Raw genomic sequence first — 24,692 nt, forward strand, 5'->3', positions numbered from 1 at the left:
TAAAATTTTATGTCTAGTTATATCTGCACCATAACAATTTAAAAGAGTATTTATTATAATGATTTTAATTACCTGATTTGAAAAATACTTGTGTTTAAAATGCTTGGGAAAATAATTGCTGATAAAATTTGTATTTGCCTCATGAATATTAAATAATTTCTCATTTATAGAATATTTAAAATTTTCCTCCATGATAATGAATTATCCCATGCTATCTATCTATCTATCTATCTATCTATCTATCTATCTATCTATCATCTATCTATCATCTATCTTTATTTTATAGTGCTGAAAGCATATTGAACACAGAATATATGTCTTTTTTATCCTTTGCAGTGGCTGGTGATTGGCAATGTCTTGTTCTCCATAAAACTTCTGCATTTCTTTGAAAAAATATTTGCTGAAATAATTTTTAAAAAATTACTAAGTTTACATAATTAAAAATATGTATGGATGCATATATATCACCAAAATGATATCTATGAATAGAAAATACTTTGGAATTATAACACTTGCTTATTTTCTGAGACAGCATTTCTTTGTGAGAGATAATCTTCTATCTAACAGCAGTCTGAGGTTACTTTAAATGAAGAAAAGAAAATATTCGTCTTACACCAATGTTATTTATGTCTTACTTTAAGAGTCTTTTTTTAATTTTTATTCTAACCAATGTGAATCTTGGCAGTACAAAAAGGCTGAAGAAGATTGCACAAATTTGTTTTAAAAATACAAACCATTTATTTTGGATGCTGCAAGATTAAGATGCAATTTTAGTCTTCCTCTTACTATTTAGTCCCCCCAGATTTCAGTTTTACTTTAAACTTTGTTATCTAACTGCTGGCAAAATATTAGAGGTTGCCTCTAACATTTTCAGCAATTCATTCCATTTTTATGCATATATGTATATAGATATACAGAGGGATAAGAGATATATGAATATATATATAAATCTTCTACTTACACGTAAGAAACTGTCCAAGGAACCATTCTCCATGTATTCTGTGACAATCATAACTGGTTTACCTGGATATAGGGTAAATAAGAAATTAAACCTAATTATCAACAAAGTTCAACATAATATCACATGATGAATATATACAATATACTTTGATACACCTGATGAATTAAAAAATGTAAAAGATTTCCCTATTTTCCCAATTTTGCAAAATTGCAAAAAAAAAAAAATTCAGTGAAATATAAAGCCAAAAAAAGTTGAAGAAGATTGGTTTTCAGAACCAGGGCCTATAACCTACGGTATCTAAATTAGCTTATTTGGCATGGCTTTCTGTGAACATAAAATATGCCCCCTTTCTTCCCTTTAATTTCATCTTAGCTGATCGACAAAATCAAACATTTCTGCCTTCCAGGCCAAGATAGAGCCAGGATTTCCACAATCATTTATACTTTCTATGGGTATTTATAGAGCTATGTAATAGGTGTTCCCTTTTATGCTGGTTAGAGCAAGAAAATCAAAGTCCCCATCTTCATGGATCCTATATGTGAATTGCATAAAACAATTAAGACAAATAATTATAAGCCTTAAAAATCTGTATTCAACTAACATTAAAAATATAAAATCCATGTTTAAAAGGAAAATAAAATTAAAATAGCTGTTGGCAGTAACTTATAATAACCATTTTAGAAATATGTGACCTTAAATACCATTAAATCTTTTAACGAGCATTTAACTTCATTTATATAGCACTTATTATGTGCAAGATGCTGGTTTATATGATATATGATCTCATATATATGATATATATGATACCTATATATGATACCTATATATATATGATACCTATGTATGATAACTTATTAATCATTATCATTCCCATTTTACACATGAGAAAACTGAGATATGTAGAGGGTAATTAACTTACTCAATGTCCTACAGCTAATAAATAATAAAACCAAAAGCAGCAACCTGAATCCACTATGCTGTTACTTTCGGAAATCTATACTGAGGGAAACATTTAAAATAAGAAAAAGCATTAGATACAAAAGTGCTAAGTATACTGATATATAGATTCACAAATAGAATAAATGTTTAAATATATAGTGATTCAGGCAATTGTTGGATGTCAATTCCATGGATTATTCTGAATTAAAATGACAACTCTGAAATCTGTATCATTTTAGATAATTGTTATGTTTAAAGTCATGTGAGCAAAGGTGAAAATATAACTCTATAAACATTATGATAACAACTTGGAAAATAAGTAATGCAAAATGAACAATTCAAAAAGAAAAAGAAATATGGAAAATGCATATTTTTTATATACAGAAAACACTAGCAATTTTTTTCATAATTAGAAATATGTAGCATTATATATATATATATATATATATATATATATATTACATACATACATTACACCACTTCATCTTCACATCATCTTGTGCTTTAGTAATATATATTATTCTCATTTTATGGTGTCCTCAACCAGAAGCATTGTGGATTTAAGAAATCTGCTGAGGTCACACAAGTAGCTAGTTCTCCAACAGATCCCCAACACTGCTGTCTCTGATTTCAAAACCTACTATTACTACACTATTAACTCTCTTCCTTTATTTTTGCTGCCATATTGTTTTAAATATAATTCCATCATGTTACAAAAAGAAGGAAAATCGCATGTCTGGAGGACCTGAATCTAATCTTGACTGAGCACTACTGAAAGACCTCAAGCAAATGACTTTTTAACAAACATCAATGCACCCCTCATTGTAGCGCACATTTAAGTTTTCCTCATATGTTCCTTCTATATCATGAAGGTTAGTTTGCCATTCTGATGATAGAAAATATCTTTCTGGGGAGGCTGAGTGGCTCAGTGGGGTAAGCATCTGCCTCCTGCTCAGGTCATGACCTCAGGGTCCTGGGATCGAGCCCCATGTAGATCTCCCTGCTGAACAGGGAGTCTGCTTCTCCCTCTCCCTTTGCCCCCTGCCCTCCAGCTTCTGTACTCTCTTTCTCTCAAACAAATAAATAAAATCTAAAAAAAAAAAAAGAAAAAAAAAGAAAAGAGCTTTCTTTGCTTGCTTTTTCCTTTCATAGGTAAAAACTCTTATTTCACACTAGTTATGAATTATATGGCTTGGTAGTACGAAGGTTATACTTGGTATATTTAGTATTTGGATGTATCCCAATCTATAGATCTTATTTATTAAGAGGTAAGAAAAATTATTTAAATTCTATGAGAAACAAACTGAGGACTTCAGAGGGGAGGGGGGTGGGGGAATGGGATAGACCAGTGATGGGTAGTAAGGAGGGCACGTATTGCATGGTGCACTGGGTGTTATACACAACTAATGAATCATTGAGCCTTACATCGGAAACCAGGGATGTACTGTATGGTGACTAACATAATATAATAAAAAAATCATTAAAAATATATATATAATTTTCAGATAATTTTTATATATGTAACAATCAATTGATATACCAATCTATTTTCCATTAAGGTACTAATTTAGCTATGTATTTTGGGTAACACATCATATATATCTAGTTAATCGGGTAATGTCTGAAAAGTCATTTAGCCAAAAGCTTAAGCCTCTAGAACTTGGTTCTTCAAAATTCTAATTAAGCTTTGACTTAACAATATTCGGGAAGAAAGGGAAAATTCAACATTTTCTTGAAAACCTCTATCTCTTCTGAACTGATCAATCCAAAGCCTAAAAACTGGTCCCAGAGACTGATCTGAAATTAAAAGAATGGATGAGTGAACAAAAGAATGAATGAATGAATGAATGAATGAATGAATGAAATCCTTCATATGCATGCTTTCTATAAATCACTGTAATTTTCCATGTTCTTGCCTTAATACCATTCTATGAAGAATAACATGCTAGCAAAATCCAATGCATACATTAAGTGTAGTCACAGATATTTTGCCTCATACAGCCAACTCTCAATTACAGTGGCCAGTTACCATGTTTTCGTACTACCCAGACCTTTGCTTATCACTCATTTCCTTCTGGCTTCCAGCCTTATGACCATTTCGTTTCTTGTTAGCATGTCTAGTGGAATGTTTGGCAAGGGAAATAAAAGTAGCTGAAAAATCAAACCAGTCAATTAAGCCAAAGCCCCATGACCATTCAGAAATCAGATCAGGCTGCATTTAGCTCTAAAATTTAGGTATTTGTAAACACATCAGTTAAGATGGGCAAGTCTGAAAATATGCTTTATATTAAGTTCAAAGATTCAGCAAACCCAAATGTACAGACAAGGAATAAACAGAATCACAAATATTCTACCTCGGAAAACCTTGATTTCTAAGTTTTATTTTTTTAGTGTCTAAGTTTCTATTCTATCTTAGTTTCCCTTGTGCTTTTGATTATAATAAACAGGGTTAAAGGAAAAGAAACTCTCTGCAATAGTGGTAAGAACTAGTTCCAACATGTATTAAATATAGCTGGAAATTATTTATAAAATATCTGTTCATCTGCACATGGATGCAATGTGTTTCTATCAAGGTTGCATGCTCTCTCATATGTATTTTGATGAAGTAACATTCTCAGCTTTTTCAAGAGCCTGTATCATTCGCTGCCCTAAGAAATCCTAAAATACATCTGAGTATCCATACAAAACTCAATAAAATTGTTGTTGACTGGCTGAAATGAAACGCCATCAAAAATGAGCAAAACAAAATATGCAGGGGAATTTTACTTTTGTTCCTAAGTTGATTCATGAGTATAAATAAAATTATGATCTTTCATAACTAAAAGGGTTAAGGGAAGTGAATCAGTCTGTTACAATCAGTTCATTTCCCCAGCAATCCTCAGTGGTTCAGATATAGTATTAATCATTGAACCACTATTTGATGACACCAGAAATGTGATTCAGAATATATAAGAATTCCAGGTTCAACATTATGTATTTCACCATGGCCTTCCTAATCATGTTTTCTATAAAAAGAAGGAAAGGAAAATGTAATAAATATATAGCCATACACAGAGATTTTTCTTGCAATAAACAAATAAATGTTGGCTTTAGATTGAAATATTTTCATTCAAATATAAAAAGTAGTTACCCATGATTAAAATATTAAAAATTATTGGGGTGTCTGGCTGGCTTAGTCAGTAGAGTATACAACTCTTGATCTTGGGGTTGTAAGTTTGAACCCCACATTGGATATAGAGATTACTTTTAAAAAGATTTAAAAAACTATTGAGGGGCGCCTGGGTGGCTCAGTTGGTTAACTGACTGACCCAATTTCAGCTCAGGTAATGATCTCAGGGTCTTGGGATTGAGCCCCATGTAGATCTCCAGACTCAGCGTGGAACCTGCTTGAGATTCTCACTCTCTCCTTCAGCCCCTCCCCCCGCTTGTGTCTGTGCTCTCTCTTTCTCTCAAATAGATAAATAAATCTTTAAAAAATTATTGAAATTTAATTCATTTTCAAAAGAAATGCTATTAATTCCTATTAGCAGTAATTGTATCTCACATACTCTATGTCTCATTTTCAAAGGATTTAAAACACGCTGTAATACATGCGTGTGGTTTGTAAGATCAAAATCTTTGACCCTAGCAGCCAGCACTCATTATTAACATCATGTAATCAGAATCAGGGTGGAAGCAAAAAAGCATACACAGCAGGAGGAAAATTGAAAAAAAAACTGACAAATATGCTTCATTATTCCCAGGAAAAATAAAATAGAATCATCTTTGGGAAGAAAATGTTTTGGTTTTAGATTTTCATGTACTATACCTAACTGACCAATAGGAATATTCTGATGAGCTAAATCAGAGTATTTTTCTGTGGTTTGCCATTAAATCATATAAAAATATAGGACAATCTTTTCCAAATTCCATTTTAATCAAGACATTATTCATTTTAAGAATGACCCCTATTAGGCACTCAGTTGGTTCAGCATCGGACTCCTGATTTTGGCTCAGGTCATGATCTCAGAGTTGTGAGATAGAACCATGTAGGGCTCCATGCCCAGTATGGAGTCTGCTTGTCCTTCTCCTTACTCTTCTGCTCCTCTGCCAGCTCTCTCTCTCTCTCTCAAATAAATAAAATCTTTTTAAAAAATGACCCCTATTACACCCACTGGTCTATGAATTAATGAGGGCAGGTGCCAACTCCATGTTGTATGTAGTTCTAAAACTAGCAGAGTGCCAGTTAAAATTGATCATAAGTCTATCATTTCAGGGTGGCTAAAGATAATCTCTCTCTTCAAAATCAGGCTAAGAAACACATTCTCCAAGTCTTCTTAACTAACCATACTCCATCAATCTTAGTACACTGAATGCTTTACATTCAGCTGACTTACATTTTTTAAATGTATTTGTGCTTAATTTGAAACAAAATTTAATACTTTTTAAGACAGGAACAGATGAAAAGTACAGATAGGCTAGTAATCAATAACATACCATCCACTTAAAACTAATATATCATTGTATATGAATTATACTTAAAAAGGAAGACAGGAATGATATTTCTACTCTCCCTTTTTCTATTCAAAGCTGATTTGTATAATAAGTGCAATAACAATAAATACAGTAATCTGAATGTGCTCAGTTTGATTTTACAAGGACAGCTTCATTTTTCTTCCTTTTCAAGCTTTCTACCTTTTATTTATTTTCTTGTCTAATTGCAAAAATTAAGACCTTATATATAATAATGAATTGATAATAGCAGGATTCTCATTTTTACTTTAAGATAAATGCTTTTCATGTTTTACTATTGAATATGCTGTTGTAGGTTTTTTTTTGTTTTGTTTTGTGGTTTTTACTTACATTTATCAGACAAATATTTTCTATGTAGGATGTGCTAAAATTTTTAAATTAAAATGTTTATTTTCTGTATCTATCAAGATTGACATTTTCTTTTCTATCAATGTTGTGAATTTCTAGAATGATTAAATAGTAAACCAAATTTGCATTCTTGGAATCAACTAAACTTGAGCATTATATAGTATCTTTTTTGATAAAATTATTAGCTATGGCTTTATAATTATTCCAGTGTTATTGAATTTTTATTCATGCATTACAGTTATTCTCCCTTCTGAAAATATTCTTGTATGATTTGGTATCAAGGTATCCTTAGCCTCATGAATTAGGGATGTTGTGTATGGTCAGAATTACACAGACAGTTATTAAGCAAGTGTATAATTATAGTTTTTCTTTCAGGAGAGTTATTGTATATTTAAACTGACACTCTAAAATTAGTCTTTGGGCACTTGTAAGTCATGCTCTAACAATTGTTAAGTTGCATTTAACCTTTCCAAAATATCGTAAACCCATCCTACCTAAATGGGGAAAATACACAACAACACATTTTTTGTCATTCAAATTCAACTAAAAAATATAAATGGACAATGTTGAAGAAATAAGGAAAATTCTTTAATGTGTAAAAATAGCATTCCCTGTCTTATTTTTTTCTCCAATATATTTGAAAGATTTTCCTAATTTAATTGCTGTAGACACTTGGATACAGATGTTCTCAACTCTTTTCTCAAATTAGTCATGAATGCATGAGAACTTGCGTCACCAGGGTTTATTCTAGCAAACCATTTCTATAAATTATTAATAAAATAAATATAACATATATATTGTCTATTTTGAATATTACAGGGAGTTAGGACCCTCGAGACAAGTGCAGAAGAAAACTTTCAGAAAGAAGTAAACAGGACATAGCAAGAATGTGGCAATTTCACCATAGAATGACATCTTATTTCAGCAATATTTTTTATCATATGTGCAGGAGATAGAAAGGTGTAAATAAATGACTAAGCCTTTGCTGTAAAGTGGATGCTCACACCAGTATAGAAATGTTTTAATCATGAGAAATTGTCCTAATGTTCTGTTCACTGTATTCCTTAATGATGCAAAGTTACAGTTACACTACATTACTATTTTTTTTTTAATTTTCAGAAAATAATCCCTTCCCAAATACCAACAAAACCACATCAATCTTATCTAATAGAATTCCTTCTATCTCACTAGGTAAAAAGTGGCCAATAGGGATCTTCTTGGAGTATGAACATCATTTGACTAATGGTGTGATGGCAGAAATATCAAACATTGGCCAAAAACAAGTTCCATCTTTTTGAACTTCAACTACAATTGATAACACATGTTAGTACCAGTTCTGAGCAGAGCCTGTGCCCCCAGCCTTCTGCTACTTTGAAGATCAGAGACTCTCTCACCTTCTCTTGTTTAAGACCATCAAGCTCAAAATGTATCATTAAAATTGTTTATGGTTCAATTCAAATAAATGGAAATATAATGATTGAATAAAGGGCTTTCTATAAATGACTTGAAAATGATACCTTATAACAGATGTAGTGTTTCAAGCATAAAATTAATAACAATATTAAAAAGAATTATTATTGAGCAAAAAAAAAAAAGAATAGCTTTCACGAATGTTTTTTCTTTCTTTCTTTTCTTTTTTTTTAAAGATTTTATTTATTTATTTGACAGAGAGAGACAACCAGTGAGAGAGGGAACACAGGCAGGGGGAGTGGAAGAGGAAGAAGCAGGATCTCAGTGGAGGAGCCTGATGTGGGGCTCGATCCCATAACGCCGGGATCACGCCCTGAGCCGAAGGCAGACGCTTAACGACTGAGCCACCCAGGCGCCCCACATGAATGTTTTTTCTATACAGCCAAGATTAACTGATAAATTCTCAAACTTACCGCAAGTGGTAATTCAGATTTTCATAGTCTATTCCACTTAACAATGTATTCCTGTATAGTCTTATTTGATCTTTAAAGTATCTGGAAATAGTGAAGTAGAACTGCTATTCTGAATTACAAGTAAAGAAACTGAGTCTCTGTGAGTGGTTTGATTTGCCAAAGGTCTCACTTCCAGTTGGGTTGAGTTAAAACTTGAACTCTGACCTTCTAATTCTTAATCCAGATATTGATATAATTGGTTTTCTTCTTTAAACACAGTTTTGTTTATTGAATTATAAGTTCTGCATCACTTTTGGTGTGTGTGTGTTTCTGAACTTTGCAATTAGATTGTTTTAGCAGTCATATATTCTCAGGAAACAGAAAATAATAGGAGTGGATGAATAAAGTTTGGTGACAAAATTGCCCTATTTATATGTTAAATGCAACATATTAACTTCATTTTAAGGCATTTCTATTTCCTCTCAGATGTTATAGGGTACCAGACTTAGAGCTTTTAAATATACTACTAAAGGGGTTCAAACTCTAATCTGGGTCCACTACTCTATTATGTTTGCACTATATGAGATGATGGGGATCCATATAGTCAGATTTGGCAACCTCTTACATGATTATTTGACCAGGGAGATTTATCAAATTTAGAACTTTCACCCTAAGAATAAGGCAGTTGTAATCCACATTAGAATGTTAACAAAATCAGACTTGAATAAGGCACTTAATGTATAATCCCTATGATTTTTAAAGTCTTTTTTTCCGTAATGCATTCTTTTTCTGCAGTTTGGTCTTGGGCATTGTTTTATGGATTTCTTTGCCAGATGTCCATAATTCATATTTTATTATTTCATTTTTATATTTAAAGAAAACCTGCCATAATGATTATGGTTTAATGTTGCTCATCATTTAGTGAATGAATTTATAGGTAACAAGAAGCAAAATATAACAGGTCATTTTCAATAATTCATTAACACTGGAAACCAAAAAATCAATCTACATTTGATAAAATATAAGAGCCTATCAATAAACAAATTTAAATCTAATACATATTTTGATAGTCACTTTTATCTCAGTTTTTATTAGGTGTAGGTGTTAGAGAAGTTCGGTGATAATTCTGCCCATGCTAAAATGTAGTGATGTTCTCCATCACTCCCTGACTGATACACTCCCTGACTGATACACAATTGCACTTCCTTGAAGCACACATTCAGTTTAATGAACTAACACCAAAGAAAGATCTATTGGTAAAAGATATGCTCTTTTTTCCATTCAAGCAATCAATTTTTTTTTATTCCTTAACATTGGTAAATTAAGAACCTAGTATGATTCAGTTTCTATTTTCATCACTGCTTAAAAATAACATGATTCTTCCCCTTTAGGAGAATTCACATTTTGTTTTAGGTATTAAGGGTTAATTAATTCTTTCCAGAAAATTTTTGAAGCTTGAGGGATTCCTTGCTCTGATCAAATTATTAGGGAAATTTAAAAAAATCAAGATATAAAAGAATAAGTAGAATACAAAATGAAAATTAGAAACTCATTTTTGTCCATTGTTGCGGACAAGAGGTGAAACCAACAGACCAAGTTTCCAATGCTATCTCCAGCACTTTCTAGTTAGACAAGCTACTTGCTCTTTATAGTTATTGTTTGTTCAAACGCAAATGGAATTATCATATCTAATTCACAGGGTAGTGGTAATAATGAAATGACATCCATAGTACAATGTCTGGCACACAATAGTCAACTCATAAAGAAAACCTTATGAAAAAAAAAAACCTTATGAAAATTGAGTTAAAAGAAAAATGACTAAAGTACAAATGAGTTTCCTCCCCAAGCCCCGGGGGCGGGGTCAAGATCTGAAGGACAACCACTTGGCAAGGATGATATAAAGGAGAATAAATGGCTAATTGATTATTAAAACTCCAGTTAGACATAATTCTATAATTCTACAGGCATTAAGTAGTATGGTCTTGCCCTGGAGGAACAAAGGATTTGAACATTTTCTCAATCCTTACTACTACTAACAGTGTTTTTTTTTTTTTTAATTAATTTTAAAAATAGTTTCAAATGTCCTTCCTCAGAAAATATTTCAGAGGTACTACTAGTGTGGCCTAATTTTTAGGAGTACAAAGGGAAAAATGCCTCTTATCATACTTAATATGGGCTTACAGTTTATGGTTTAGTTCTACATTACTCAGTTCTTAATCCCATTTATTATATAAGAAAACTCCAAAGGAAATCAAAGTACATTTCAATTATACCACGCTCTTGTGAGAAAGGAAGTGCCTTTTTAGTCACACTAAGATGAGAATAGGTATTAGTGCCATTTGGAAAGTGCTCCACGTAATGTTAAAGAAAAATATCATTGTGAAAAAATATAATGTGTAATGTCTGTTGGTAACCATAGAATACGTAAATATGATGCCAATGAATTATCCCCTAAAGGATGCCAAATTTCCTGCCATATGTTGTCTTTCGCTCTAAGTAGTTTGCTGCCAATTTAGCTTATTCTTCATCCTGTGCTCCAAAATCTTGAGGAAAAAAAAAAAAATCCTAGAGCATTCTCAAGAGGTTTTCATTGGTACTGGAGCCAAAAATCACATATCTGCCTCACGGGATTCCTTTTGAGTCTGGCTGGAGAAACTATCATGGAAATAAGTTCAGATCTCTATCATGGGCTGTGAGCCAGAGTTTCCCCAGACCAGTCAAAAATCCATCTGGGACTCTAGATTAGAATTATTTGAAATCCACAGAGAACCAGGAAAAGACCTTGGGTCTAATGTGATCCCAATCTTTACAGCTCAGAAGCAGTCCCCGAACTCCCATAATTTTCCTAAAGCCAGGGGGGTAAAGATTTGGAAGTTTAACTGAAACTGGTGAACAGTAAAAGAAAAGGCAGCTAGCTGGGAGTTCCCAGCAATTCCTGTCAAAACTGAGTCATTGCTTTTCCTCGCTACTCTACGTAACAGAGACTTCTCCACAATTCACTTCTTAACTATCTTTTCATCAGCGTGTCTTAATACAGTCCATTTTTTTTTAGCTCCTAATGTTTTCCCAATTTTTAAAGATCTAGAATAGCACTTTCAATATAATACTACTTAAATATCTTTGCTCTTTTGTCAAAAGAAGACATGTTAACCCCAAACCAGTCTTTCTGTTAGGACTGACAGCTATGAAAAAAAAAAAAATCAAAATTCTTTAACAGTCGAGTTTGGGTTTAAATAACCTCTGCTCAACACAGGCAAAAGTCTGTCTTTGGACTTGACTTACTTTTAGTAACAACTCCCTCCAGTCGAATGATGTTGGGGTGGTCAAATTGTCCCATAATGCTTGCTTCTCCCAGGAAGTCTCTCCTCTGCTTTTCTGTGTAGCCCACTTTCAGGGTTTTGATGGCCACTGAAATCTCTTTTTTTGAAGGAAGTTTTAAGCGACCACTGCACACTTCTCCAAATTCACCTGTTAGAAGAACAGAACAAGAAAAGGTAAGAGATTATACCATAAAAAGGTACCAGCAGAGAACAACTCTTTCCTCTCAATAATCCCATTCAAAGTATTTACACCTTTGACCAGCAAGATGTACACTGTAGGCCTTCAACTTATTTCAGAAGATGATAATCAGAGACTCCCTAAGAAACCTCCGGGCATCCACACCCTACTGGAAAATGGACCTTGTGAGTAGCCTCATACATTTTCAAGTACCCCATTGTGAATAATAGACTATGAAGGAATAAGAGGAAAGTCGAAAGCTATATCTACTAGGGTTTTAACTCCTTGTTTTCATAGCTACCATTTCCTGAGGGTAGTCAACAGACCAACACAGATATTATGGGTTGAGCAATGGATCAAATTTCAGCTGTTTCTAGCCATTCTGTTATTACTCAGAGAACCTATTCAGCAATACACTCAGAATCTCTGAAAATGAGAACAGAAGCATCTGCTATCAATTCATTTTATTGGAGTATTGGCATGTTGCATGACTGACATACTAGTAAAGTTCTCTGAGCTTCTGGAAGGAAGAAGAAAATACTAGTATCAAAAAAAGGTAGCACGTATTTTCTATGGAATCACTATAAATATTTTCTTAGATTTAATGTCTTCTGTAAAAAACTTCTCTTAAATGCATGATTAATCCAGAATTTACTGAATATGGAGTGTTGCTGACTTTTAAATAGTCTAGTCCAACTAATATAAAACTTCCTGGAGCTAGTTTGGGCACTAACTTCATATATATTGTTATTGAGAAGATTTACCCATTACTCTTTCATCATATTTTGAGCTTCCTGAGGGCAGAGACCCTTTACATTCATTTCTCTGACCCACTGCTTGCCATGGTAATTGACACAAAGTAGTGCCACCCATAGAACATTTCTTGTTCATAGAGGAAATCCTAATATCATGTGGCTTATTAGATATAATTTGTACAACACTTTAGAAGTTTTTTTTTTTATTTTTTATATTAAATGAGAGGTTTTTCTGAAAAGGATGAATTACATAACCATTAGGCTATCTATGGAGTGGAAGAGTGTTCTTAGTCCAACCTTCTCACTGTGTTTTTGTAGAAGTCCCATGCCCCATGATCAGCCAGAAAGAAGCTGTCAAGACATGAGATGCTTCTTTTTTTCTATATTTTGTCCAAGAAAGTGGTTCAACCCACAAAAGCAGCAGGTTACCCTATTGATTTACCAGCTGCATTACTACAAATGACTCGCTTCTCTCCAGGAAGCTCTAAACTCCCCTAGACTTGACCCTTTCTCAGGAATCCAGTTTTGTTACTGTTTCCAAAACAATGACTTATGCTGTAACTTGTCAAAGTCACTTAAGGTCCAAAAGCAGTTATTTATACATTTTTTAAATAAATACTCATCAATTGGCAACAGTATGACAGACACGTTGAAAAACACAGGGTTATAATGCTAAATAAGGCAGATCTCATTTCTTCCATTTCAGGGAGTATAGAGAAGAGAGCGGTACCTCTGAAGAGTTAGATCAAATTAAAGCACAGATATAAAAATGCTTTTTAAACTGTCAAATTCTGTATTGATGTAAGAAGAGGTGGTTGTGATGATGATGGTGATAGCAAGGTTAATGTCACCTTGGAGAAGTATTTGTAAAGGAGAGCATTTTGTAAAAGTACCTCACTGGGGCAATCAGGGGAAGAGTTCCAATTTCAAGTGGGTCAATTAGAGCTCTTTTCTTTCTTCTCAATGAGATATGTGACATAAGTAAATGTCTATCTACCTCCAAAATTCAGAAAATGATGTTTCAGTAATGCTAATTTTTAAAAAACCCCAAATTTTGAAATATGATTATTTCATCAGATAAATACTAAAAATGGTCACCAATACATTATACCAAACATGGAAATGTTAAATGTTAGTTCAATTCTCCTTATAATAACTTAAAACAACCCCGTTAGAAAAATTAACAAAGATTGGGCAAATGCAAGGGTCGATCTTTCCATCTAGTCAAATTTGACATGGTGTTATTCAATTCACTTTGAACCTAAAAGAAAGAAAACTTAGATCCTGTCACTCCTGTCATTTCTAAGAGAAAATGCAACTACGAGATCACTTGGAAGGCACTGCTTGATTTTTTAAATTCAATAAGTGCAGCAGTTTTTATTTGTCCTTTGAAATAAAGTACGCTTTATGAGAATGGGCAGACTCTACTCTGATTTAAGATGCACAATGCAAATTGGCTCAAAGTAAAATTTCTTACACTCATGTTATTTAAAATAGAGGAAAAAATCTACTTGTGTTTAAGTAGAATGACAGTCAGCTTTAGCTTCAAATTCCACTCTCCTTCTACTGTTTTAATAAGAGAAGCATAATAAAAATACATATGGAACAATGTTAATGTGTCAGCTAAGCACTGTGCAGGAATGACTCAATCCTCACAAAAATGTTACATGAAAGCACTGCTGTAAATATTCGTGTCTAGAATGGACTTTGAAATTGGAAAGTGAAAGATTCAAATTTAGGTTTTCAATTAATAACTATATGACTATAGGTCATTCAAATTTTTAGCTCTTGTTTCCTCATTGGTGAAATGGAGGCAATGCCTGTCCAAAAGGCTAATAAAATTAAATATCATGTGAATGTCTAGCATAGAATAGGGAGTTAAATGAATATATTCAAATATATTCTACCTTCAGAAATTTTCAGTATTTAATTTTTGAAATAATGGTTGGGTGAAGGAATAAAACTGGGAATTTTAGTCATTGTGAATTGCATTATTAAAAAATTTACTACTTTGAGCAAGTCACTTATTTATAGTTCAATTTTAATTTTGTTATTTGCAATGTGGGCATAATTCTTCTGATTAGTCAAAGTATAAACGAGAGTTTCTGTTATACCTATTTCTTTGTATAAGTTTTCCAACGGAAAATTACAGAATTACCTCACATATAGAAAGAGTCTTTCTGTATACTTAATTGACTGGGAGAGTTCTGTTTTTGACCTAAAGATTCAGTCTTTTAGCAATGGAAGATAGTTGCTAATCAACTTAGCATAATTAATAAATTTTTCTAGATAACATTACTTTTAAAAACTTAAAAGGATATGAGAAGTGAGTAAGTGTATGAATGAAAGAAGGGTGACCAGGAATAGATTGTTATTGAAGTTGTTGTGGAAATGGGTATTATCATACTATACTCTCCATTATACTATTATACAATTTCATCTACTTTTGTGGATATTTTACATTTTGCAAAACAAAATGTTAAGAAAAATTGATGGCTCTCAAAATTTCGATCTCATATTCTGTCTTGATGACAAACCCTTGAAAGGTGAATCAAGACAGACTAGAATTGGGTGTGCACAGTATTATATGGAAATCTTCCAGAAGAGTAATCGACCTTGAAGATACACTTGTTTGCAAGCAAAGCAGGCACAGTATTGTTGCTCTGAATGAGGCAAATGAGGATATTGGCTACAAAACCCTGAAAATCGGGCATATGTCTATTTTTTTACAAATATCTTTGAAGAGTGAAATGAAAAAAAGATGATTTATGCTGATCTTTAATGAGCACTGGGAATTATTAAGTGAGTCAGTGTTTTAAGGAGCCTTTCCTTTTGTCTCATTTATCAGATGCCATTTTTAATGAGTATGCTTTGTCTCACACTACTGCGTTCTAGATATCTGGAATTATCAATAACATCGATATATTTAAACTTTTACTAATGCAGAAGGTCCCAAAGTTCAAGGTCCCGATGTGTCTGTCTGGCCTTCTGGACACTGGCTGAGCGTAAATGGGTCTCTCCTCCTCACATGAGTTGAGTGTGCAAAATCTGCCTCCTATACTTCCAAGGTTTCCCTGCTGGAGAACAGTGCGCTCTTGTGGGACATTAACACCAGCACCACAAAAGCCCTCTGCACCACAGAGCAGTTTACAAAGCAGAACTGTACAAATGAAAGAGAATAATCAATATATATTTGCTTTAACTGGATTAACATAGATACACGATGAATGTGTATATTCTTAAGTCAGATTGTGGAAAAAGAAGCACATACTCTATTCTCCTTTTATGAATTACTAGTTCCATATTTTAATAGTACCTGCACATGTGAGTTTTAGGAGGATAAAATATTAATAAAGTTACAGGAGAAGACTTAGTAAATTATCATTTTATTTAGATAATATTAATTGCTCAGACCGTCCTACTTGAATAGCAAACACCGCTAGAATTCGAAATACTGCTCTGATGTACAGAAAGAGAAACAGAGAAAATTATATGCACGTTTGTGTAAAGAAGCAACAGTCATATATATAGCACTTGCAGAAAACATGATCTGCTATGTTATCCATAATTCAATTAGTTAATTTCTCAATCTTTCTATTTCCTACATCAACTTTGCATTTGTTTTTAAAACAATATTGACTAATGAGATGATGGAATAAAACTGTTGTACAATACTGTTTATTTTTACTTTTAAGTAGTAGTTTTTATTCAATCTCATACTGCGTCTGTAGATGTTCATATTGTTTGTGTAAATGTAAAAATATGATTATTTTATAAGTATAATTTTTATTGGAAATGCACAACTGCTATTAACAATCCACAGGTGTTTGTTAATGGATCTATGATTGACTAGATTCATGATTAGAATGAAGAGATGTCCATATGAAAACAAGCTTCAACACAAATGAATTAAGACTTACAAAGTTACAGGCAAATATTAAAAAGGAACACTTTGCATTACTTAAACTATTCACTCAAAAATGGTTTTGAGTAAATTTGTGTAAAATGTGTCATTTATGATTTTGTTTTATGTTGTCTCTTTTTTTAATTTCAAAGAGGATTCTAAAATTATCTTTTTTTTGCAAAATCAAAATTTTCACATAGTGAGCTTGTTTAAAGTAAGACACATTTATCCTGTTATCCCTATTCAGCCCAACAGGCTTTGTGACACATGATCAGCATAGCCAGGGAAGGACTGAGCTCTTGCGGCTGCTGGCTCTGAAATTCAATAAATAAAAAGCTGGCCATGGTCTGTGAGTCTGTAAGTCTGGCACCTTTGAAATCATTACATTCCATTAAATACTCCTTCATTTATTTACTGCTTGCCTTTGATCATGAAATCAGGGGGAAATGTCCCTTTTCATAGCAATATAACTTAGGCTTGAGAACTTGAGTGATCTCAGGCAGCATTCTTACTCATAGCTGTAAGCTAGTAATTAGCACGTGGGTTGGTAGTGGGATTACTTTGGTGGTTACCTGCTCCAACAACTTTGTCAATGGATATGTTGGTGGCATCCAATTCCTTAGCAAACTCATGAACTGCTTGGGTAGGGTCTTCGTATGTGTGTGGGTCAACGTAAGTCCTGAGACCTGGAAGTTTTACTGTTTAAGGGAAGGAAGAAAGGCATTAATGTACTAGATTTATACAAACTGTACTGAGGCAATTTTATAATCACATTATTAGCAGAAAAAAAAACCCATTACTAAAAAGAACACCAACTTTTAGTTTGTTCTCAGGTATCACAGCAATTGGCAGACAGAGAAGTTGGACTAAGTATTGAACAACTGAAGAAACAAAGTTTCCCATAATGAAACAAAAGAGGAAACACAATGCACTTTCTCTCCAAGAACATTAGAAGGAAAATGGACTTTCAAAAAGGGGAATCTCAAGGAGAGGGTGGTTCAGAATTGAGTAGATCCAGTAATTAATACCAGAAGCATTACTGAGTGAACCCCATCATGCTATGACACGGCTATGATTCTACAGAGAGTGCAGTAAACAAATATTTATGACAATGCCACATCTGACAATAAATCAAGGTTTGTGAAACAATTTCATAAGGTGGAATGGCAGCTATAATTATGGGTAAATTAATTAAAGGATATAAAACAGCATGTCTTTTGTCTGACATTATTCTGCTTTTAATAACATTCATAATCAAAATCCCCCACTGCAATTAGAAATCTACTTAAACCTGTGAGGATATGTATACACAATGTGAGTATTATATGCATGTACTAATTACAGTATCAACTGAAATCTTATTATATAGCTTTTCAACATGGTTAAGGGCAATATAAATTCTCTGTAAGTTTAATAATGGTGCTAAGAAGCTAAATTCCAAACATAAATTATATTTATATCTTATTAAATATAAACCTCCTTTGTAATATATGCATTTAATTATTCTGAAGTGATATCTTTTGTGATGTTCTATAACGAAAATAACATGGGTAGAAGATATGGGAGAATCATTTTGGATTTGATTTAATACTAATGAGATTCCTATCACTTGGAAAAATAAGTCATATTAGAAACAATTTGGAATGTTCAATAAACTAACTTTCTCTAAAGTAAAACTATTTTTTTTTAAGTAAGCTCTATGCCCAGTGTGGGGCTTGAACACTCCACCTTGAGATCAAGATTCACATGCTCTACCAGCTGAGCCGGCCAGGCACCCCTAAAACTAAATTTTTTTAAAAAAGGGAGACTAGGATCTATTAAAGTGCATAAACATGCTCTAACATTAAAGGATATTGTGTGTGTACTAATATGATGGATTTTTACTTTTAACTTTGGTAACATTGGTTAAAAAAAATATTGGTAACATTGTTTTAGCAAGGGGCTGGGGTGCCTAAAAGTGAAATATTTTTTTATTTATCACATTATATTATTGAAAAATTTTTTTATCCTAAAGTAACAAATAAAATCAGATGTTATCTTTTCCAGTATAATTTTATAATGAAAGGATCTTAATGACAAATTGCTACTGAACCTTCTATGATGACCCAAGACTTCTTTGACTCCGTTTTGGACTTTGCATGAAATGGGGGTAGAGACTGATGACAGTAATTATTCTGGAGAGCCTGCAGCGCAATGGACATTAGGCCAACAAGTCTAGCATTTCACAGTGTGGAAAGTGATTAGTTCATTGACCTGTAGGACATCTTTGTGAATGCCATGGTTATACCATATAATAATTTATGTTCCTGAAAAGTATCTATAAAGGTATTGAGTAAAGAAATAAAAGCATAAGGAAAAAAATGTATTATAAAAATAAATGGTGCTTAGGAAGTAAAAAATCAGTTTTCCTCAGCTACATCTTCGGATGATTTTGAGACTCTAGAGTAGGAATGGGAGAATTGGGGAACAAATGGAGAAGAAAGGCTAACATTCCTCCTGCTCGAGCCTGTGTTGACATGGGCATGGCAATAGGACAGCTTCTCCATCCTGAGGCCGATAATTCAAGAAGATACCAATATCTAGGGAGTTACAGCCACTGAAATGGGGAAACGACAAGTCCTTTGCCCTGGTTTTGAAGGTAAGAACTCTACTTTTGAAGCTTTTCTACTTTGAACAGCTCAGCAAAAAGAAAAAGCTAGGTTCCAAAGAAAGAAAGCTCTTGAAAACTTGCTATTCAAGTGCCTGGCATGAGTGCCTGTTATGTGGTTAGGGCCCAATAAATGATAGAGATTATTGCCATTATTAATATTTTCATGTTAAGAATGTTTATTCACAATTATTAAATGTGATTGAGGTTTCCGGAGACAGAATTTGGACTCCGAAATGTCCATTCCTTTTGAGCTCCCAGAGCAGTTTGCAAGCTTCTGCCATTATTGTAAACATTATTGCTTCCTATAAAAAACAGACGGCTGAGCCACTCTTTAGGACAGTGGTCTTCTATAGTTTACTATTACACTAAACCTATTTCTAATATCATCATTACCAAAACACTTTACCCTTAAAACAAGCAAACAGACTAAGGAAAGCTCTCATACTTTTCTTGCTTAGGCGTAAGGAAAACAGTAAAAGTAACTGTAAGAACTTATTAAAATATGTTAGGAAATAAGGTTGTGTCAGAATCATTTTGTGTAGTCAATTTGGTTACATTTTAATGAAGGCTTCCTTCAAAGGGGGGCTAGGCTATATGATCATCCTGTTTTGATTTATCTCTAGTAGATTGTAAGGTAAGGAACTAGTAAGGTAGGGAAATTAAGTATTCCTTTTCAAGGCAAAGGAAACATTTTTTAAAAATAAGGTAAAAGTTAAATTTTTCCCCCAAAATGAAATTTTTTCTTGCAAACAATTAACAAATTACAAAGTTTTTTCTTGTAAACAACTACAAAACAATTTGACTTTGCTCACCTCAAGGAAATCAATTTGGAAGCAATTTACTAGCATCAGAATTTGCAAAGACCATTATAAAATGAGCTGTCAAAAGCAAAGCCTCAAACATTTTAAATAAGCACTGGCTTTAAATAGCCTTGAAAGTGTGCTTACTGTTACCTCCCATACCTAGCAGCCCTAGGGAGTATATGTATTACTTAATAATCTGAAAATTCAATAGTCATTCTCAACTAAAACCAATCAGATTCATTGCAATTAAGTAAAATCATATAAATTGTTTTTCTATCCACACGAAATTTGGGGAACAATACAAATATGAGCATACACATATCCCCAAGTAAAATAGCCTGTTCACTGTGGGAGCTTTGGCTGCTGACTTTTAACTGCTGACCCCAGAGGTTCTAGGAATCAGGTGATGCAGGATACAAGGCACATAATCCCTTCACACCAATAATTAAGGGCAACATACAGAGTAACTGGGCTGTGTCAAGAAAACCAGATAATAAACACATGCACACGTGTTAAGCTACACTACTTTACAGCTCGTTCTGTGCAAACACAATAATTTACATTTCCATTTTACCAGCATGAGTTGCCCTAAGGATAGCAAAAAATAAAAAGGCCTAGCCGGAGAGGGCAAGGGGACAGGATCTTAGGAGGTGAAACACATTTCTTTCCTTTTGAAGCAATATTATAGGATTTGTAACAAGGCTGGAGGGAATAGTTCATAGCTAGAGCTTTTTAAAGTAATACCAAATAAATGGTCTGAAATAAACCAGCTGTAGCATTAAGACACAGAAAGTTTATGACATGCATATAAGTTATTTTATGCCTTTATGGCTAGGATGAAATACATTTCTTGTTTTTTGTCTGTCATAAAGATATTGTGCATTTGAAGAAAATTAAAGTTTTAACCAACCCCACCAGAAAAACCAACAGTTAAAACAGATTGGAGCGATAGAGAACCTGCTTACAATTGGGATACAGAGATATATCATTGTTCCAAATTAATGAGATTTACAATCTTGATATAAAAAAAGTATGATTTTGCTCTAAAGACAATATTTACATTGACTAACTCAAATTAAGAACAACTTAATCCACAGGAATGCAACTGCTCTAATTTGTGCATGGCGACTCTGACTCTGTTTTTTGGGACCATGAAAAAAGCTAGACAAGTATCCTGTAATTTGCTCATTCATTCTTTTAAGACTTTTGAGTTGGTAACCTAACTAATCTGAAATGATGAGATGCTGCTATTAGGAAGGTACTGCTTTGGCTTTTGTGAATTATTCTGTAATGACTGCAATGAGATGGAGAAAACAAACAATGCCATCAGTAAACCCTGTCACTGTGTTCATATCACATCAATTTACATTTTGGAAGACATTCCTTTTTTTTTTTTTTTTTTTCGCAAGCTACTGTATCCCCCTTGCATGTTGGCAACAGGTAATCAAGCTTTTACTTGAGTTATAACTAGATTTATAATTTTTAGATGCAAAGCCAGTGGCTGATACGAAGTATGATGCTGAATTGAAAATCATTTTACAAGGCAACGGTGAATGCCAAAGAAAGTAATGCTTACAAGACCACATCAGTTATATTGGGATTATTTGAGAGCACGTAAGTATGAGTATAGTGTGCACTAATTTCCATAAGAACATGCTATTATTCCCTTTGAGTCCACTGATTAGTAATTGCCACATTAAACTGAGCCATAGTTTGGAAAATCAAAACGCCTGGGATGATTTGTTTTGCAAGAAGAAGAAGAAGAAGAAAAAAGAGTCTTATTAGATATAAACACTTCATTTCCTAAAAAAAAAAAAAAAAAAAAAAAAAAAAATTTCTTTTAGAAAATATTAAAAAGACACTAAACTGACAGGTATTAAAATATGAAGGAAAAGGCTTTCCTACCAGTTGGATATCATGTAACTCCAAAATATACAGTTTACTTTAAAGGCTCTCTCCTGGTTGGTTGACAAAACAGAGTAAGGCATTTCACATAAACAGAGGTTGTTTATATTTATTTGAGAGTTAGGAAAGGGAAATTTTCCTATTTAGATTTTAGCAAAGGACGAGAAATGAGGAAATTGAAGATACGCTTTGCCTTTCAGCTATGCAGAACTGACTATAGTCCATACTCCCCATCATGTGCATTATCTGGATAGAAACCACAGTTTATCCTTCCCTTTAGCTTAAGTGTGCTGAAATGTGGCCATGTAAAAATTACTTAATGCGGAGCCATGAATTTCCTTCTCCATTTAAAATTAATTTAATTTGCTCAATTCTTTCATCCAACTGCTTTTGCATTCTCTTTGTGAGGAAGTTATCCAATTATAAATCAACACCTGGGAAAACTGAAATGGTAAAAGCCAAAGCACCAAAACATCTTAGGAACTTACAATGTCCATTCCCGAAATGAAGCCTTTTTTCATCTGCACTGTGTTTTGACTTGTTATAGCCACAGAACCTGGAGGTAAGTCAAGGGAAGAGAACACAGAAAGAAAATATACTTAACGCAATTATCTATGCTCAGAATGTGCAAAGCACAAAAAATAAAGCGTTTTCCTCAAACAATTAAATGCTTTAGTGAAAGTTTAATGACTTCATATTTTCTAAATCCTTTATAGAAAGCCCCTTTCTCTGGGGACTCTGGAAAGCTGCCTAATGAGGAGATATGTAGGGTTGCTTCCCCACTGTGCAGACCCCTTCAGTTCAGTCTTTATAATGGCCTTAGAAAGTGTTTATAGTGTTTTTTTTTTTTTTTTTTTTTAACAACTGCTGTTAGAATGAATGAAGGGTAAAGTCTCCATTGTTAGTGATTAGCGCTGTGCCGTGTTACCAGTGTTCTGGGTGAGAAAGTGGTAGGGAAATCTGGGGCGTATTTGAAGAGTGAGAGGATAATTGGAAAAAGAAAGTAAAAACTGCAAGTGAGGTCAAAAGAGAGAGCAGAGAAGTGGAATGTGTTAAAGAGTGGGGCAGGAATTTAATGGAAGAAAGAAAATCAAAACTGACGATGAAGAAACAAAAGAAAGGAAGGGGAAGAAAGAAAGATCTAGATCTAAGTGGAGACATGCTTGTTTGTTAGAATACTTCATGGACCACACTCCAGATTTTAGCGGCCGCTGAAGGGAGCAGGCAAAGCAATAATGAAAATAAGTGGTAAAGGAGACTGCGAACTCACCTCCCAATCAAGACGTAGGTGACGACCGTGAGCAGGATAATCGCCACGGCCGCCGAAATGGCAATCATCACCACTTGGCTGTTTTCCCCGGAGATGGAGAAAGCTGTGGGGTGAAGGAGAAAAATAAGAAAAGGTCAGGCATTAACATACCATAACTAACATCTGCACGGAAAAGCCATATTTACTCTGCTTTTACCTGAAATACGGCTGACTGCCTACGACAGATAGAATTCTTCACTAGGTGTAAAAAAATAAAAAAAATAGACATTTCCTACAATGGTTCTTGAAATTTCTAATGTATAAGATATAATACTCTGTTTCAATGGCATCAATTAAACACACCTTGAGTTCCTGCCGTGTGAAATATCCTGGACTGGTTTTCTCTATCCTGACTGCAAAGAAACTCATTGGATAAACCAGAAGTTACCAGAGGCACATAGAGAACAGGTAAGATTTGCAGGAACAAAATGATAAAAGCTTTCTAATCAAGCTTGTTTAGCCTCCAATATCTAGAGTTATTTAAATGTTTTACAGCACACACCACCAACAAATTGTTCTTCTCCCTGTATTTCCTACCTTTGTGAATGGCCCATCACTCATTCACTCACTCACTCACTCACTCACTCACTCACTCACTCACTCACTCACTCAGACAAGGTGTTGGAAAAATGGCCCAGGGGTCAAGCCTGGCCTGCCACCAGTTTTCGTAAAGCCCAGGAGCTTACAATGTTTTTATATTCTTTTAATGGTTGTAAAAAGTCAAAAGAAGATTTTTTGACATGTAAAAATTATATAAAATTCAAGTTTGGTGTCCGTGAGTAAAATTGCATTGGAACACAGCCACATTCATTGTGTATTGTCTTTGGCTGCTTTTATGCTACAATAGCCAAGCTGAGTAGGAGGAACAGAGACTACACACACAAAGCCTAAAATATTTATTATCTAGCCCTTGACAGAGTAAGTTTACTGACCCTTGAGCTAGACCAATGCTTCTCTAACTTCAGTGTTCATTCAAATCCCTTGAGAAACTTTTTGGAAAAGTGGTTTCTGATCCAGCTGGTCTAGAGTGGAGACTGATACTGTGCTTTTCTTGGGAGTTCCCAGTGATACGGCTGCTGCAGATTTCGGTCCACATTTTGAGTAGCAAGGATGTAGACCATAAATATGAAGTCATCTTGTCTTCTTCCTCTTCTGATCATTCAATATCCAGTTAATCACCAAACTCTTTAAATGTTTTAGTTTGTGTCTTCATTTCTCTTCTGGATTACAATTAGAAATTCCTAAT

The 24,692-nt window shown here is 33.7% G+C and overlaps 1 protein-coding gene across 3 annotated transcripts in view; it reads right to left on the minus strand.

Annotated features, from left to right (window-relative positions):
* The window catches only part of EPHA3 (EPH receptor A3), a 348,397-nt gene that overhangs the window by 45,278 nt on the left and 278,427 nt on the right, over positions 1–24,692 (minus strand). For all 3 annotated transcript variants that reach the window (XM_044381195.3, XM_026490828.4, XM_044381192.3), the window contains 5 exons: positions 23,408–23,510; positions 22,626–22,693; positions 17,352–17,477; positions 11,905–12,090; positions 962–1,023 (listed from right to left, as the gene is read on the minus strand). In XM_044381195.3, the coding sequence (XP_044237130.1) occupies positions 962–1,023; positions 11,905–12,090; positions 17,352–17,477; positions 22,626–22,693; positions 23,408–23,510 (545 nt within the window). The remainder of the gene's footprint in view (positions 1–961; positions 1,024–11,904; positions 12,091–17,351; positions 17,478–22,625; positions 22,694–23,407; positions 23,511–24,692) is intronic.

Source organism: Ursus arctos, unplaced genomic scaffold, assembly GCF_023065955.2.
Source record: "Ursus arctos isolate Adak ecotype North America unplaced genomic scaffold, UrsArc2.0 scaffold_4, whole genome shotgun sequence".
Classification (NCBI taxonomy): Eukaryota; Metazoa; Chordata; class Mammalia; order Carnivora; family Ursidae; genus Ursus; species Ursus arctos.